At 43.6% G+C, this 13425-nt stretch overlaps 1 protein-coding gene across 1 annotated transcript in view; it reads right to left on the bottom strand.

The window, feature by feature from the left end:
• Window positions 1–1407: 1407 nt before the first annotated feature.
• The window catches only part of LOC144752008 (olfactory receptor 5V1-like), a 103479-nt gene continuing 91461 nt past the window's right edge, over window positions 1408–13425 (bottom strand). Inside the window, exons 3-6 of the mRNA XM_078639968.1 lie at window positions 10290–10473; window positions 8371–8558; window positions 6492–6592; window positions 1408–2360 (exon numbers count right to left, since the gene is read on the bottom strand). Coding sequence (XP_078496094.1) covers window positions 1408–2360; window positions 6492–6592; window positions 8371–8558; window positions 10290–10473 — 1426 coding nt within the window. The remainder of the gene's footprint in view (window positions 2361–6491; window positions 6593–8370; window positions 8559–10289; window positions 10474–13425) is intronic.

Here is a 13425-nt window from a genome sequence, read left to right as displayed (position 1 = left end):
GGTGCCTACAAACATTGTTTTGAGCTATATGGGGATACTGACACATCAGAATTACAAAAGAAGGGAGTCACCCAGAAGACTTAATAGTCTTATTGGTCCTGAGGAGAACCCCACCAGTCTGCGGGTTTGAAACACGTCGACCAGGTCCCAGGTCACACAGACTGTGTATCTGTTGTTTATATAAAAAAAGAAAAAAGTATAGCTTTATTCATTTTGAAAAAAAGACACAAAAGACTTCTAAACTTTTTTGACAGTTTGTTTCATTCTATATGTTTATGTATTTCGTTGTGTACATTGGGACCATTGTGAATTATGAGTGTTTGAAGTTTGAGAGATGTGTGTATGTGGTTTAGTATAAATGTGTCAGTTGTAAATGTTGTGTACATTTTGTATATATTGCTAGTGTAGATAAGTTGTTTTGTAAATATCTTGTATGGATACTATGCACAATGAATATAGTTTTTGCAAAAATATATGAAAACAAATAATTTGAATAAATCATTAGATGTTGCAATTGATAAAGCAGACGTTTATGTTTTGTTCATAAAGGTTTAGTTGAAGATTCTGTAGGAGTCTGTCTCAGTTCTGGCAATCGTTTTGTTTTATTTAGTATTTGACTCAGCCTGACTGAGTTCGAGTCAAGGCCCATTACTGTTTTTTGGTAAGCCAGACTGAAAGCAGGCGTAAGGAAAGTAGTGAGAACTGAGGTTAGCGCTACCTTTCTGATCGCCATGGAAGTTAGCGGGAGGTTTGATGATAGGCGAAATATCGGTTAGCGACATTTCTCACGTTATTTTAATGCAGAACGCCCACTTTGCATCTCATTAGAGATGCAAAACTGGGCGTTGAGGGAAAGGGCTCTAAGGCAAGAATTCATGCAATAGCGTGACCTTGCTAATGATGCGATAAAATTATCGCCACTTTTTGCCTGAAAACGACCGCTAAAGCAACGATCATTTTATTGCGACGCCTTGATGATATGCCCCGTAGTATAGGAATATAGGAAAAAGAGGTGAGAAACCAGAAAAGGACTAGGATAAAGAAAAGAAATGAATATTGTGCCACCCCCAACACCCTCCAAGCAATACTAAGATAGGTAGCCAGAGAGGCAAAGTAGTGAAGCCTAAATAGAAACAAGGAATCTCTACAGAAAACTACTGGAAATGTTTTAGAAGTGACCAGTTTACCAAATAAATAGGACAAGCTGGGATTCTCATTCATTTGGAAATATTTAAAGAATCAGGTTTGTAGGGCATGATTTTCCAGAACATGTTTTTTAAGTACATTTTGCACTCCATTCATATACAACCAATAAAACCATATTTGGCCCATATTTTATTAGGTTAACAATCTATAGACACATTGTTACTCTGCAGAATTTAGATACTAAACACCATTTTGAATAGCTTAACCTTTTGTAAAAAGGTGAAGTCGGTGTAAGGTTCTCTTCAGAGCTCCAGTCACCTCCTTGTTCCGCAGACTGTACAAAATGGGGTTCAGCATTGGTGTCACCATACAGAAGAGCACAGATGCCAGCGTGTCAATATGCACTGAGTAGCCATCCGTAGGACGATTATAGTTAAAATTGACAGTTCCATAGTATAGGAAGACCACTGTCAGATGCGATCCACAGGTGGAGAAGGTCTTCCATCTTCCCTCCGGTGAGCGGATCTTCATGATGGAAGATATGATGTTGATGTAGGAGATGATGATAAGGAGGAATGGGCTTAAGCCAACAAACACTGTCACCACATGGAGTACAGTGTTATTGAGGCTTGTATCCACACATGAAATCTTCAGAAGTTGGGGCACGTCACAGAAGAAATGATGGATGACGTTGGAAGCACAGAAAGATAAGGAGCATGTCAGGACAGTGTGGAGAACAGAATTGAGAATTCCAATCACCCAAGGACAAGTAGCTAGCTGGAGACACGTTCCTCTACTCATGACTGCCAAGTAACGCAGGGGAGCACAGATAGCAACAAACCGGTCATACGCCATCACCGCCAGAAGGATGCACTCAGCACCAGCGCAGGTGATCAGGAAGAAGAGCTGAGAAATGCAGGCCTGATAGGAAATCACTTTCTTTTCCATGAGTAAGTTGTGCAATATCTGTGGAATAGTGGCTGATGAGTAACACATATCCAGGACAGACAAGTTACTAAGGAAGAAATACATGGGTGTGTGAAGGTGGCTGTCTACCCAGATGAGAGTAAATATTAGAATATTGCCCATCAATGTGAGGAGATAAATGAATAAGAAACCCAGAAAGAGAAGACTCTGGTACCTGAGAAGGTGTGAGAATCCCGAGAAGATGAAGGTGTCAACAAAGGTTTCATTTTCCATTGATATGCGGAAACCTAGAAGGAGAGAATGACCATTAACTAAGTGGATCATCGTATCTGCAACTTTTCTTTACTTTTCCTTACAAAAATGCTGTTTGATTCAAAATAATCAATCTCTTTGATTGTTAGACTTTAGTGCGTGCCACATTTTTTTCATCTCTCACATCCGCTATGATTGATCTGAGGATCAGGCCGGCCACCTTATCTCGTAGAGGGGCATATTTTCTAGACGGGCAATATGAGATTATCGCCACTTTTGTGGCCGTAAAACGGCGATAATTTCATCGCCTTATTAGCAAGCTGTCGCTAACATCAGTTAGCGACAGCTTTTAGGTGATAGCGAGCGGTTTGGGGCCCGCTTTCCATGTCAGCAATATTTATCGCTAATGACAATGAAAGTGGGTGTACTCAACCTGTTAGCGACTGAAAGCATTCGCTAACATCGCTATCGCCTATTATCAACGCAGGCGTAGCGCTAAAAAATATTGCGCTAAGCACGAATATCACCAAAACCTAACGCCTGCTCAGACGCGCTTCTTAACCTGTATATCCAATGGGAGGTGGATATTCAGGTTAAGACCCTATTAGTGATAATGCCTGAATATCGCTGGATTTCCAGTGATATTCACGCATTTCGTCGCTATCGCCGGATATTTTATCGCATTTCAAATAAATGTTGCTAAATGCATGTAATCTCTGCGATAAAATCCGGCGATGCACGGCGATAGAAAAAATATCGCTAAGCTTATTTAGCGATATATATCGCTAGTTGTTGATAATATGCCCCAGAGTCTCTAAACTATATGTGGTGGTTGGGATGATGGATGCTGGTGCCTACAGACAAACTGAGGAGGACAGACCACCTTTGAAACGCAGGTTCAATGCAGAGAGATAGGGGAGAAATCCTAAATCTCAGATCCTCTTTGACAAAAGTATGAATATCAGACTTAGATCAAGGCCCTCATTTGGAGCAGTGTGGCAACAGTCACTCTGCCAAAAAAACAGCGCCTCTAATTTCTGACTCGCTTTTTTGTAGATTTCGTTTCAGGTGGATATCTTGTGCATGTGCTTGCTCCAACTCTGGTCTTGGGTCTGCAAAGGTGTGAGAAAAAATCTGCCAATAAAGAAGGCGTAGCCTCCTAACCATGGATTGCTGGTCGGTCAATATGTATGGCAGAATTAAGTCTACTAAAAACATTCTTTGAAAATCAACAGTAGTGTTTTTAAAATACTTGGAAATATAACCAAGCCACCATGCTAGTGAGAGTTGATATGTCAGTACTGACACTGACCTTGTTCATGTAATCACAGTAGGAACTGTTTATGGTGATAGCTCCACCATCCACCATTGGCACTGTCAGAGGTTTTGGGTTTCACTACTACATTGGCTCCTCACATCCACCAATATTTTCTCTCCCAATATGACAAGGACGTATCTCTGCCTTGTGATGATGGATGCTACTTCTCATGTAAAAACATTAAGTCCTGGAGCACATCTTTAATGTGATCCTAAAGAAGCCCAGGGGGGGAATGGCGCATATCGGTAGCTATTGTGAGTGAAAGGAATAATCTCATCTCACTCTACACCTGACGGAGCTCTACTGGCTCCTCATTCACAAATGAGCACAATTCAAACTCCTCACCCAGAGTTTCAAGGCGCTACAAAGCATTGGACCAGCATACCTTTCAGAAACCTTCCAGACACCTCTGCTCTTCCAGACTTCTACTTGCACACATCCCACACATACAGAAAACCAGCCCTGGCTGTGGCGCTTCTCCTACATCGCTCCTAAAGCATGGAACTCTCCGCCGATGCACATGAGAACCTCCTTCTCTCTTCCTGAAATCTGCAGGAACCTGAGGTCCTGGCTTTTCCACAAGTTCCAGGTGATAGTGGTTCTACAAATCTGCATAACACAAACTAACAAATAGTTGATTTATGTAATCATATTTAAGTACATTGATGCCAAGATTTATCATAATTTTGCATTGGAGTTGCATCCCTTTTGTGGCGCAACCACAGCGCAATAGAATATTTAGAATTTACTAAGCCAAGCAAAGCCACTTTGCATGGCTTTGAGTTGTTTAGTAATTACAAAGGGGCATATTAACAAGATGTGCTTTAAAATACGCACATCGCACATTTCCATATCACCGTCTATCACCGGATTTTTTCGCCGTGATAGCGCGTAATTATCAACGCACATCACGTAGGCGAAATGAAATCTGCCGATAGTCGGTGATAGGGAACATTGGCGCATGAAAACAAGCGTTGTTTTCATGCGATAATGGGTGCCTTGATAGTATGGGGGGGTGGATTCAGCTTTATGATCCACACCCCCATGTTATCAATGCCTAACACCTGATCAGAGCAGGCGTTGGGAGACCTGCGATAAACTCGTTTATCGCAGGTCTCCTTCACCCAACGCCTGCCTTGATAATAGGGTGTTAACACCTCCAACCACATTTTACATGTGGTTGGACGTGGGAACGCCCACCCTGCATCCGATTAGCGTTATCTAACTCAGGTTAGAGACGTATTGGTAATAGTACGATGTTTAAAAAGTCGCTAACGCATTTCTCGCGGGCTTGGTAATATGCCCCAAAGTCACTCAAAGATGCACTTAGCGCTGCTCTGTGTTAGCCTGCATCAGGAGGAGGTTACATGGGTGGAGCATGGGCATTCGTATACATCCGCCCATGTATTTTGACTCAAACCCAGATTTACAAAGACAAAATGGTGTGCCTACAAGACAGAGGTGTAATGAGGAAAATATCTTTAAGTCTCCTCGTTACTTCCTCCGTCCACCTGTGCTAGAGTCTGAAGCACACAGAGAAAGAGGAGTACGCCTCTGAGGTATCCCTTCCTGCAATAAAAACTAATACTGCCAGTAATGCGGGCACCATTGGACCATGGTACAAGGGTGCTTGTGTTAGCACACGGCAGCACCTGATGCGCCAGCGCAAGGACAGAGCAGAAATGCTCATTATCTTTGTGAATACAGAGCATCTCTACTCTCTCCCTTTCATGCAACGCAGCAAAGCAAGTACCCTTGGTGTGCCGTCTGGCATTAATTGAAAATGTGACCCGTAGGATCTTTTATCTCAATCCATGGATCTGGTTTACTTTCTCCATCATTTCAAAATGGATCAAGAGCTGAAGTGAAGTGAACTTCGGACAAGTGGCAGTGGTTTTGGAGGGGGGATACGCAGCAGAATCTGAGGGGCATATGAGGAGGAGCCTGGACAGAGCAGAGGGGCAGTCACTGGCTGAAGTGATGGCTGTGGGAGGAGTTAGAAAATAAGGATACTGGTGTGTGGAAGTCTTCAGAAAGATGATATCCACAAGAGGATTCTGGTTTCTGGACCATGTTTGGTTTCCTGAACAGCGTGGCCAGTTACAGAGGCCACACGATGGGCGTGCATAAAGTGTAATGATTTTGTGAAATGAGGCAGGTGATAATTGCGATTCTCCTATTAACATGACCAGAGAATCTGGATTTCATTAAAGACATGGAGGCTAACATTATGCATTAATCCTTTAATGCAGCTCTCACACAGCCGCTTACGTCACAAAGGTAAGAACAAGAATTAGGTGACATCATAGTATCCATAAAGGCCAGGTGCCAAGGGAGATCAGCCTCTTTTAAATGCCTCGAGTGACAGGAGAAGTTGAAACGGAGGAACAAAGCTTGAACTTGAATGAAGAACTGGAGACCATCTTGATTTCCAAGTAGATCCGTCAGTTAGAATTGTCTGAAATGGAAAGACGAGGTAAATCAGGAGGAGGAAGGAAAATGTCTTCATGAGAAGCATGAACAACAACATCACAATAAGAGGGCATGAAAATGTTGTAAAACAGATTAAATAATTGTAAACCAGAATAAATAACAATCCACAATTACCCTCAGGGAGGGACGGGAGGGATAATGTTAGCCTCCGTGTCTTTAATTTTAATGAAATCCAGATTCTCTGGTCATGTTAATAGGAGAATCGCAATTTCATTACAAGACAGGAGGCTACATTATGAATGTTGGTAGCCTTGAATAACTGCATCAGAAACATGCTCAATTGGTTTACAATAATGATGTGCAAAGGTATAGGCGTTAGACCAATCCGCGGATTTAAGGATAGCATCCAACTTACCAGCAGACCAGAATGACTTGCTGGCCATAGCGCTCCTGAGAGAGTGAGCCTGAAATTTAGACAGGTCAATACCAGCAAAGTTCATAGCAATTTTAACCCACCTAGCGATGGAGCAGGATGAGATGGTTTTAAAGGGACTAACGTAAGAAACTAAAAGTTGATTTGCACCAGGAGGACGAAGGTTAGACATTCTGGAATCGTATTCCTTCATGCAATCAACAACACATAGTTTTGGGTGAGAATCGAAACGAGGGTAAAAGATAGAACCAGACATGGTTTTAGTTCTTCTAAATATTTCGAATTTAACACCAAACATGTCGTAACATCTATTAGAGATGTCAAGAGCTTTGGCATCAGAGACTCTGCGACAAGAAACTAGACATAGGAGAGAGGCAAGCTTAATTGAGAGACATTTCCTGTTAAGGAGAGAATTGTTAGGCCATGAACAAAAAAGATCAAGCAAAAGTTTAACATCCCAAACTGATTGATATCTAGGACGAGGGGGTCTCATAAGACGAATGCTTTTGAGAACTCTACAGATAATAAAGTTTTTACCTACCGTTTTACCATCAACAAGAGCGTGGCCGGCTGAAATTGCAGATCTAAAACAATTAATTGATCTATAGGAGAGACCGTTATCATAGATTTCAACAAGAAAATTAACAATAAAGACTATAGGAGCCTCCACGGGATCCAAGTTCCTCTCCAAGCACCAACTTGACCATTTCTTCCAGATGTTATTGTATCTGTAATGGGTTCCGGGTGCCCAAGACTCTCCGAGGAGAGTGAGAGCAGACGACGAAAGTCCAGACAATTGGTGAGATTGCCTGACACTTTCCAGGCAAGAAGGTTCAAACTCCCTGAAGCAACCAGGTGATGATCCTCTCCGTCTGCGTTTAGGAGGAGGCCCTGAATTGCAGGAATTAAGAAGGGAACGTCGCAAGAAAGTTCCAGAGCTGTGGGGAACCAGGCTTGAGACGGCCATAAAGGGGTTATCAGGACAAGGGAGCATTGTTCCTGTCTCACCTTCTGGAGAACCCTCTGAATCATCGCAAAGGGGGGGAAGGCGTAAGGGCGAAGGGGAGCCCAAGGCTGGAGGAAAGCGTTCACAGCTAGAGCACCCGGGTCTGGCATCCAGCTGAAGTACTGGGGAAGTTGGAAGGTCAACCTGCTTGCGAAAAGGTCCACGTCGAAGGGACCCCAAAGAGTGTTCAGGGAATTGAAGATCGTCGCATCGAGTTTCCAGTCGCTGAAGTCTTGAAGGAACCTCGAGTTCCAATCCGCTGAGCTATTGGATTTCCCCGGAAGGTATTCTGCTCTCAAAGAAATTTTGTGTTCTAGACAGAACATCCATAATTTCTTGGCCAGATCCGATAGGTCTGCCGACCTCGTGCCACCGAGACGGTTGATGTAAGAGACCGCAGAAACGTTGTCCATTTTCAGAAGGACAGATCTGCCTTGAAGTGAGTATCTGAAACTCATCAAGGCATAAAGCCCAGCGGTCAGCTCTAAAAAATTTATGTGGTGGGAGGACTCCGAAGGGGTCCAAACTCCACCGGTGTCTTGGTCGAGGAGGCGAGCGCCCCAGCCATGGAGACTGGCGTCTGATTCCAAGACAAAGTCTGGGGTGGAACCGAAGATAGCCCTTCCGTTCCATGCATCCAAATTGTCCAACCACCAAGCGAGTTCCAGTCTCGCTGGTTGGTCCAGAGAGATCTTGTCCCCATATCAGAGACCGAACCGAAGGGCTTGGGCTTTCACCCTCTGGAGAGCACGGTAGTTTAGAGGGCCCGGGAAGATAGCTTGGATCGAAGAAGAAAGAAGACCCAAGAGTCTGGCTAGTTCTCATAGAGAGAGTGATTGATGTTTCAGGACAAACCTGATTTCTTTTCGGATTTTCGCAATCTTCTTCTTTGGCAGTGAAAGAAGACAGCTTGAGGTGTTCACGGTGAAGCCTAAAAACTCCAGGGATTTTGAGGGAGTAAGGATGGACTTCTCTCTGTTTATAATGAAGCTGAGATCCTCTATCAATTCCATGGAGACCCTGAGGTCTTCTAGAATTTGTTCCTGGGTTTGAGACGGTGCACAGACATAATATCGACTACATAATATCGTTTGGACATAATATCGACTCCAAAATATCGTTTGGAGAAAATATCTACAGGACAGAATATCGACAGCCAAAATATCGTTTTTAAGGTAAGTGAAGTAATATCGTTTTTAAGGTAAGTGAAGTAATATCGTTTTTATTTTTAGGGTTCAGGGTCAGTTTTGGGGTTTTGGGTAAAGGGGTATTTTTTAGGGTTCAGGGTCAGTTTTCAGTTTTTGGGCAAAGGGGTATTTTTAGGGTTCAGGGTCAGTTTTCAGTTTTGGGGTAAAGGGGTATTTTTAGGGTTCAGGGTCAGTTTTCAGTTTTTGGGTAAAGGGGTATTTTTTGGGTTCAGGGTCAGTTTTCAGTTTTTGGGCAAAGGGGTATTTTTAGGGTTCAGGGTCAGTTTTCAGTTTTTGGGTAAAGGGGTATTTTTAGGGTTCAGGGTCAGTTTTCAGTTTTTGGGTATTATTTTATTATATTTTATTACTATATATATATGTTTAATAAATATGAAATAAAAAAATATTTATTTAACTTTCATTAATTATTTAATTATTATAAGTTAATTTAAGTAATTTTAAGTATATTTTAGTAATTAATTATTAATATTAATTTAATTTAACACTGGGGCATATTATCAAGGACCGGTGTTAAAATTATCGCTGTTTTATCGGCAGGAAACTGCCGATAAAACGGCGATAATGGGCTTGATAATACGCCCTTGTTAATTCCCATAGAAGCCCATGTTCGGATGTTAACATGGGCTTCTATGGGAATTAACAAGGGCGTATTATCAAGCCCATTATCGCCGTTTTATCGGCAGTTTCCTGCCGATAAAACGGCGATAATTTTAACACCGGTCCTTGATAATATGCCCCACTGTTTTTAGTAAATACGATATTTTTTACAACTATATTTTTGTAAACAATATTTTGTACTCGATATTTTTGTACTTACCTGTTTGTACATACAAACTCGATATTTTTGCTGTAGATATTTTTTCCTCGATATTTTGGGTAGTCGATATTTTGGTAGTCGATATTCTTTCAGTGATCCGTTTGAGACATGATGAGGATGTCGTCTAGGTAGATAATTAGGCGAACCCCTCTTGCTCTGAGAATCGAAACAATGGCTCTCATGACCTTGGTGAAACACCATGGGGCGGAAGAGAGACCGAAGGGGAGAGCTTGAAATTGGTAGAGGTGTCCGTCCCAAATAAATTGGAGGAAGGATTGGTGTTCCTTGGCCATAGGGATAGTAAAGTAGGCGTCCTATAGGTCTAGCTTGACTAGCCAATCTCCTTGGAGGAGAAGGTCCCTGAGAAGATTGATGCCCTCCATCTTGAAGTGGCGATAAACCAGGTATTTGTTTACTTCCCGTAGATTTATCACTGGCCTCCAGCCTTTGTCCTTTTTCTCTACCAAGAAGAGGGTACTTACAAAATTCTTTTGTGACCAAGGAACCTCGATAATAGCTCCCTTTTTCAGCATGGAGGAGACCTCCTCCTTGGCGATAGCTATTTGTTCCGGGGGGATGTCCAAGGGTCTTGGAGTCGTGGATTGGTAAGGAATGTCCATGAAATCTATCATGAACCCGCGGACAGTTTGTAGGACCCACGGGTCCTGAGTGTAACTTTCCCAAACGTGGTAAAACAATTTGAGCCTTCCCCCGACCTTTGGAAGGGAAGGAGAAAGGAGGGCACTTACTTGGGGTGTTGGTATTAGGTGCTCCACGGGAGGGGAAGCCTCTGCCTCGGGAACCACAACCTCCTCGTTGGGGGTAGAACTGCCTGTTCGAGGGGTAGTATCCCCTTCTTGCACCACCTCTTCCTCTGCCGGAGTTATAGGGCCGGAAGTTGGCACGGCCGGAAGAACTGCCCCTTCTTCCGGCCTGACCAAAAACATTAGATGGGAAGAATTTTTTCAGGTTACTTTGAGCCCTATCAAGCGCCGTGAAGGTCGCCACATATCTGCCAATTGACTTAATCATATCTTGCCCGAAAAGTAGGCCTTGAGGTTCGGAAGAAGGTTCTTTGTCGGCCAGGTCCCCGAGTTTGGGGTTAATTCTGTTTAAGACAGTTTTTCTCCTTTCCATGTTCAGGCTTGAATTGGCGTTCCCTAGGAGAACGATGGCTCTCTGGCTCCAACCTCTGATGAGCGCAGGGTCGAGGGGAGTATCTCAAATATAGGACTCCTCAGCAAGATCAAGAATTTTGGTGAGAGGGCCTAGGATGTCTAGAAGACGGTCCTGGCAGGATTTAAATGCTCTTTCGAGGCCTTTTCTTGGGTCCTTTCCCAGTTTAAAAAGAAATTTAATAAGGTCTGGGTCAAGGTTGGGGGTCTGGCAGACCTTATCCCCAATCCATGGTCTCGGGCACTCGGCTCACATAATGTTCCTTGTATCAGTTTCCAAGGAGTTTCTTAGCCATTTGGTTATAAACTTGCCGACATGTTCCTGGGGGGACCACTTAGAGCTATTGGGGCGTGAGATATTGACAGGAGAAAACATCTCACCCCCTAGGGGGTCAAGGATGGTATCCTTGGAGGAGGGAGGAGGGTCTAAATCCGAAAAGGAGTTGGGGTCCGAGTCGTTGGAAAAGTTGTCATTAGGATCGAAAACGAACTCGTCGTAGGGTTCCTCGAAAGTCTCCTCCACGTCAGAGTGGGTATCGGAGAGAGCACTAGCACCATCACCAGTCGTGCCGCTTAGGACACCTTCCAGAGTTGTACCCCCAAGGGTACCCAACCAAGTTGTGCCGCGAGGGGCACCAATGCCTCTTGGAGCGCTAAGGCTTCCCGAATCTAGAGAGGTGCTAGGACCTCCAAGGTTCCCCGCACGACTATCCATAGTGTGCTTGGTTTTTCTAGGTGCTTTAGGCTTGGTAGGGTTATTAGGGTGTTGTCCAGGATCACTGAGGGTCCTCTTACGAGACATTACCTCGCTAAAGGTATCGAGCATGCATGCTCTCATTTCTTTTTTTAGAAAGTTTTTAAAAGCGTCACTATTGTGGGAGGGAGAGGAAGCTGTAGCGTCCTCGCTCTCCATATCTGACATGTTATTTAGGGTAGAGCAGGGTGATAGTATAGAAAACAGAAGGCTTATCCTGCCTCTTTCCTCCCCTTTTTTTTTTTTTTTTATGTATATAAACCACAAGTAAAATTATGCCTGCGCCTGCCAGAAAATGTTAGCCGGTAAAGGTGAAGCCAATTATGCCTCCGTTTGCCCTAGGAACGTATTTGGGCAACGTTATGATTAAGACCGATCGAAAACAGCTGTTCGTCGGTGAAAGGGAAGCCTCTCGCAGCAACTGACGTGCTCGAGGCAGTGGAGGCGCTGGGAGAAGAGGAATGACCCTTAGGAGGCAGGGGACGTTGCGCCGCCGCTGCCGAGGGTCATTCCTCTAATGCGGGAGGCGTGAGGGGCCGCAAGATACCGGTATGGTATCGGGTCTGAGCGCGAGGGGAAACGGGCAGCGGGATGCGAGGAAACACGGATGAAGCCCATAAAGGCAAGAGTTAAGGCATTCACCATTCGGCCGATGTTAGGATTAAATGAAAGCCGCGAGCGGTTTTGGCGCGCATAAAGCGGGTGAAATCGAGTGGCCTCAGGGCGGTTACAAGGGAAGAAACACGGTGCGGGGAAGACTACCGTAAATTGGAAGTCTTGGGGAGGGGTTACGATGGAGGTAACACAAGCAGCGTCAGTTGGAGAACAGACAAGCCCCTATGGGGATAAACATGAAAAGCAGTAGTATATATCATACATCATATGTATAGGCAAAGGTTTCAATAAGTAATAAGAAAGAATATCAATATCAAGGAGGTAAGCAGACACAAGGAGTAGCTTAGTAAAGGCAACTTATCTGTCTGAGAGCCGCATTCAAAAGAGGCTGATCTCCCTTGGCACCTGGCCTTTATGGATACTATGATGTCACCTAATTCTTGTTCTTACCTTTGTGACGTAAGCGGCTGTGTGAGAGCTGCATTAAAAGGATTAATGCATAATGTAGCCTCCTGTCTTGTAATGAAGTTAAGTGGTCTGATGCTTCTCCTCCATGGTTAGCACATGGTGTTACCCACCGCGCCTCCTGGTCAGATTACAGCAGTAACAGAGGAAGTTGCAAAATTACAAAAGATGTTCCCTCTTTAGTTAATTTATTTATTATGCTTGCAGTTTTCTAAGATTTGGAGGTAGGTGTCCTGGACCAGTTGGGAAAACAAGAGAGATTTTCAGATCAATGTTTTTTTGAAAAAAGGAAAGCATAAACTTCAACCTATAAAGTGATGAGAGATAAAAAAAATTACTAGGGGGTAAATGTAGATTTTATAACTCACATGCACCTCTGAAAGTCCAATGGCATATGAGGCATCTCTGGCCCCACGACAGCCCATCACATGTTAAAAATACATTTTTTGTGTGAGTAAGGCCTGACTCCGAAGACCGACTTCTATATCACAGCCTAATTTTTAAATGTTACCCCCCCCCCCTCCACCTCCTGTCTGCTAAGACTCTTTTTAGGTTTTGCCACACATCACTTGCACTGTGCTTGTGAAATCTATTATATTCAATATAAATCTTTAAAGGGGCTTACATCCAGCCCCCTTGCTTTTGAATGATTCCTATGCTTGCTACTTACTTTTCCTCCATTTCTGTTGCCTGCAGCATACTATTTCCTGGTCTTCCTCATGTGCTTCTCTTATCAGTTTCCTGAGGACCAAGTACTATTTTCATGTGCTTTTGTTTTTTTTTTATGCTTAGCCTGCACAGTGGCACTTGTGATGTGTTTGTTAAACAAAGACGCTACTCTGGCCACAATAATCAGCGTACTGCAGTAGCTGTGCG

This window comes from Lissotriton helveticus, chromosome 4_2 (genome assembly GCF_964261635.1).
Source record: "Lissotriton helveticus chromosome 4_2, aLisHel1.1, whole genome shotgun sequence".
In the NCBI taxonomy this organism is placed as follows: domain Eukaryota; kingdom Metazoa; phylum Chordata; class Amphibia; order Caudata; family Salamandridae; genus Lissotriton; species Lissotriton helveticus.
Note: the sequence above shows the minus strand (reverse complement) of the source record. Positions and strands in the feature narration are given on the sequence as shown.